Consider the following 5000-nt stretch of genomic DNA (forward strand, 5'->3'; position numbering starts at 1 on the left):
AGACAATGAGAAATGTTCTGATTGGTCAAAAGGTCACAAACTTTTTCCAGCTTGGAAATAAATGGCAGCGAGTCGTTTCGGAGCTGAAAAGAATCGACTCTTATTTGTGGAATGATTTGATTCATGGAACAGATCTGGACTTTCCGTGTCTCTGTGATGGTGGTATTTTAGTAAACGTCTGATTACCAGGTAGCTCTTGAGTCGTATGAAGTCCACAGTCATGAGCAAGGACTTGCTGGAGCTGCGGTTCAGCACCTGGATATGTTCCACCAGATCGGAGCAGAACTGGTGTCCACCCTTCAGCACGCACAGCACCACGATGTCGTGGTCACCCAGATCGTCCATGATGTCGCGCGCCAGTCGCTCCGTCCTGCAAACACACACCTTTTTACCACACCATGGTCATCGCTAACTGATCGTCAAGGGCTAAATGTAGCTTGTTATGCAAAGCATGCTGGGTAATGTAGGCTGACCGTGTGAGTAAAACGCTAGAGAACATGTGTGTTTATCATTACCGGTCCATGATGACTCCATGGGGAATGTAGACACAGTCCAGAGCCCCACTGTAATGCTCCGGATAGGTGAAAAGATCTGGACTGTATCCCGGCCAATCGTCTGGAATCTAGCCGTGAAAGAACGTTAGCTGTCGGGATGTTGACACGAGTCATACACAACACTGCTGCCTTTATATCTCTGTTTACACACGCTCACTTCACACACTCCTGAGGTAAAGTTCATCCATTTCAGACATGACTAATCTCCACAGATCCTGCAGGACCCCAGAACATCGATGTGGGAAAGAGCACATTTTACATGAGGGACAATTTAAAGCTTGTTGGACAAACACAGGAAGTGACTCAGGAACTACTTTATTCCAGAAATGTGGACTAAACTGTGAAGTAAAGTGACTAACGGAAAAGATTGCAGGAGCGCACGAGACAGGGGAGAATTCCTTCCGGATCGTGTGAGAGTGGGATTATTAACAATTCCTCTCCCTAATCTGAATACCATGCAGTGTTCCACCTTAAATAATAAAACCCGGAGTAATGCGCCGTGTTGCCGGAGGGTGGCGCTTTTTGGTCATTTTAAATAGCGTGTCCACGCGCACTCGGTATTGCAAAGACGTTTGGAATATGAAAACGTTTTAGTGTGATATAAATTCATGTTAATAAAAATGAAATAATGAAGGCTATTCCTTAATTTATATTTTTTTGAGTAAATAAAATGTTTTAGTGCTAACACTGAGGGGGGAAAAAAGACCTGATGGACTGTACTGTACTGTACTGTAAAGGGGCGGAGCCAGCAGAAACCGTTAGGATTTGAATTTCTAACCGTTGAACTGAGGCAGTAACAGTTCCAGGCGGCCATTTTGTTCCCCCTGGACGCCATTTTCCCCATCTTTCCATCTTTAATTACACTACAAATAAAAAAACATGTAGAACAATGTACGCTGTTGTTTAAGCTAGCTAGCTAACGAACACCAGCAAGTTCTCTAATTCGGTTGCTAGCTGGCTAGTTATTGTTTTATTGAGCTAGAACCTTCCTCAGTAACTAGCATGTGTTATTTTTTTTATTACAGATGTTCAGAATTACCTAAGCCATTAAGCTAAGCCATATCATGTTTGTTTACACGACGTCGCTCGAACGCTTGGTGTCAACTTTCTTGAAAATTAGAGCGATTCTTCATTTTTGTGGTACAGTTGTTAAAAATAAATACTCAGCATGCTAGCTAGCTTCATAAGTTATATAAACTTTATGTGTTTTTGTTCCCTAACTTTAGCCAGATAGAGTGAGCTAGATGCTAGCTAGACCATTTCTTGGTAAAGACTGATAGACGTCTGTGGTAGTGGTGATCAAAAATGAATAAATGAAATAGATAAAACTCCTCTGTAACTCTTGTTTGCCGACATTCAGTTGTTAGCTAGCTCGCTAGAGTTCGTTAGAACTTCCTGGACCACTTTAAGTTGAGGTTGTGACTGGTAACCATCTACAAGCGGAAAGACCTCCAGAAAACATCATGAAGGTTCAATGAGTTAGCATGGGCTTGTCTTCCCAACCACCAGTTCCTCAAAGAATGACGTCAAACCAACATGGCCGCTCGCGCAGGCACGTGGTTACATCTACAACTCTACTGTGTTTACAATATAAATCATTTTTACTACAGTATTTCATCACACGATTATTATTTATTTGCATCTGATATTGTGCACAAGATTTGCTAGACATGGATGTTTTTTTGTGCATGCTGTTATTTGTTTTTTATTCCGAATTCCTTATAAGCACAAACTCCATGTAAACAAGTCCAGGCGTCGCCAGGTAACCGAGTGACGTCACCGCGCACCATTTAAGGTGGAACGAGGAAGTCGTATTAGAAGCTGAATTTAGAGCCTGGTGTACAGCTGTTTTATAAAAAAAAACAAATCAATCAACTAATCTAACATTTTACCCCCAGAGATGATGAGTTAGAGTTTGACCCGAATGGGAGGGGTTTATACTGGTTTTGCTCTGAAGTGAATGGATGAATGAATGAGCTCTTTTTAAAAAAAAAATCAAGCCTAGAAGCTTGTCGTTCGCGTATCTGAGAAGCAGAAGGATGAAGGTATCCGTGTGTTAGCTCCACACGCTGACCTGCATGTTGCACAACAAGGAGAAACAAATGTGGGAAACTTCTCAAACTTCTCTCGCGACTCCACAGCTAAAGCTCACGCGCTCTCGCGGATCAGAGAAATAGTCCCGGGATTATTTACCACGACGCCTCTGTGAGTCGGTGTGCTCGCGCTCAGATGGGCCATGCTGCAGATCTTCAGCTCTTTCTCTTTTTTTCCCCCTTTTCCTTTACATTTCAGCACAAAAACAAATCCAGAACAGAACAAAGCTCCTTTTCAGTGACGCTGAAACAGAGCATCCGCGCATGCGCAAACAAACAACCCAAGAACCATGAACTATCCACAGAAATCTCCAGGAACCATTTTATAACAGGATAAAAAGTGGATGATGCGCGCGCACACACACATATACATTCTCTCTCTCTCTCTCTCTCATATACACACTTTCTCTCTCTCTCTTTCTCTCTCATATACATACATTCTCTCTCTCTCTCTCATATACATACATTCTCTCTCTCTCTTTCTCTCTCATATACACACTTTCTCTCTCTCTCTTTCTCTCTCATATACATACATTCTCTCTCTCTCTCTTTCTCACACATATACATTCTCTCTCTCTCTCTCTCTCTCATATACATACATTCTCTCTCTCTCTTTCTCTCTCATATACATACATTCTCTCTCTCTCTTTCTCTCTCATATACATACATTCTCTCTCTCTCTTTCTCTCTCATATACATACATTCTCTCTCTTTCTCTCTCATATACATACATTCTCTCTCTCTCTTTCTCTCTCACACACTTTCTCTCTCTCTCTTTCTCACACATATACATACATTCTCTCTCTCTCTTTCTCTCTCATATACATACATTCTCTCTCTCTTTCTCACACATATACATTCTCTCTCTCTCTTTCTCACACATATACATTCTCTCTCTCTCTTTCTCACACATATACATTCTCTCTCTCTCTTTCTCACACATATACATTCTCTCTCTCTCTCTTTCTCTCTCATATACATACATTCTCTCTCTCTCTTTCTCACACATACATTCTCTCTCTCTCTTTCTCTCTCATATACATACATTCTCTCTCTCTTTCTCTCTCATATACATACATTCTCTCTCTCTCTCTTTCTCACACATATACATTCTCTCTCTCTCTTTCTCACACATCCATTCTCTCTCTCTCTTTCTCACACATATACATTCTCTCTCTCTCTTTCTCACACATACATTCTCTCTCTCTCTTTCTCTCTCATATACATACATTCTCTCTCTCTCTCTTTCTCACACATATACATTCTCTCTCTCTCTCTTTCTCACACATATACATTCTCTCTCTCTCTTTCTCTCTCATATACATACATTCTCTCTCTCTCTTTCTCTCTCTTTCTCTCTCACACACACTTTCTCTCTCTCACACACACACATTCTCTCTCTCTCTCTCTCTCTCTCTCTCTCTCTCACACACACACACATTCTCTCTCTCTCTCTCTCTCTCACACACACTTTCTCTCTCTCTCTTTCTCTCTCATATACATACATTCTCTCTCTCTCTTTCTCTCTCATATACATACATTCTCTCTCTCTCTCTTTCTCTCTCACACACACTTTCTCTCTCTCTCTTTCTCACACATACATTCTCTCTCTCTCTTTCTCTCTCATATACATACATTCTCTCTCTCTCTCTCTCTCTTTCTCACACATACTTTCTCTCTCTCTCTTTCTCACACATCCATTCTCTCTCTCTCTTTCTCTCTCATATACATACATTCTCTCTCTCTCTTTCTCACACATACATTCTCTCTCTCTCTTTCTCTCTCATATACATACATTCTCTCTCTCTCTCTCTCATATACATACATTCTCTCTCTCTCTTTCTCTCTCATATACATACATTCTCTCTCTCATATACATACATTCTCTCTCTCTCTTTCTCTCTCACACTTTCTCTCTCTCTCTTTCTCACACATATACATACATTCTCTCTCTCTCTCTCTCTCTCACACTTTCTCTCTCTCTCTTTCTCACACATATACATACATTCTCTCTCTCTCTCTCATATACATACATTCTCTCTCTCTCTTTCTCTCTCACACTTTCTCTCTCTCTCTTTCTCACACATATACATACATTCTCTCTCTCTCTCTCATATACATACATTCTCTCTCTCTCTCTCTCTCTCTCTCTCTCTCATATACATACATTCTCTCTCTCTCTTTCTCTCTCATATACACACTTTCTCTCTCTCTCTTTCTCTCTCACACTTTCTCTCTCTCTCTTTCTCACACATATACATACATTCTCTCTCTCTCTCTCTCTCATATACATACATTCTCTCTCTCTCTTTCTCTCTCATATACATACATTCTCTCTCTCTCTTTCTCTCTC

At 40.9% G+C, this 5000-nt stretch overlaps 1 protein-coding gene across 24 annotated transcripts in view; it reads right to left on the minus strand.

Moving 5' to 3' along the window:
• Positions 1-2964, minus strand: part of prtfdc1b (phosphoribosyl transferase domain containing 1b) — an 11090-nt gene extending 8126 nt beyond the window's left edge. For 18 of the 24 annotated variants that reach the window (XR_009205100.1, XR_009205093.1, XR_009205092.1 and 15 more), the window contains exons 1-3: positions 2748-2962; positions 516-622; positions 187-370 (exon numbers count right to left, since the gene is read on the minus strand). Coding sequence is in view for 1 of the 24 variants with exons in the window: in XM_058396060.1 (XP_058252043.1) it covers positions 187-370; positions 516-622; positions 2748-2792 (336 nt within the window). In the remaining 23 variants the exon portion in view is untranslated. Of the gene's footprint in view, positions 1-186; positions 371-515; positions 623-2628 lie in introns of all 24 variants that reach the window. The other 6 variants (XR_009205109.1, XR_009205111.1, XR_009205110.1 and 3 more) reach the window with 2 other exon arrangements.
• Positions 2965-5000: the final 2036 nt, after the last annotated feature.

Source organism: Hemibagrus wyckioides, linkage group LG07 (assembly GCF_019097595.1).
Source record: "Hemibagrus wyckioides isolate EC202008001 linkage group LG07, SWU_Hwy_1.0, whole genome shotgun sequence".
Lineage (NCBI taxonomy): Eukaryota > Metazoa > Chordata > Actinopteri > Siluriformes > Bagridae > Hemibagrus > Hemibagrus wyckioides.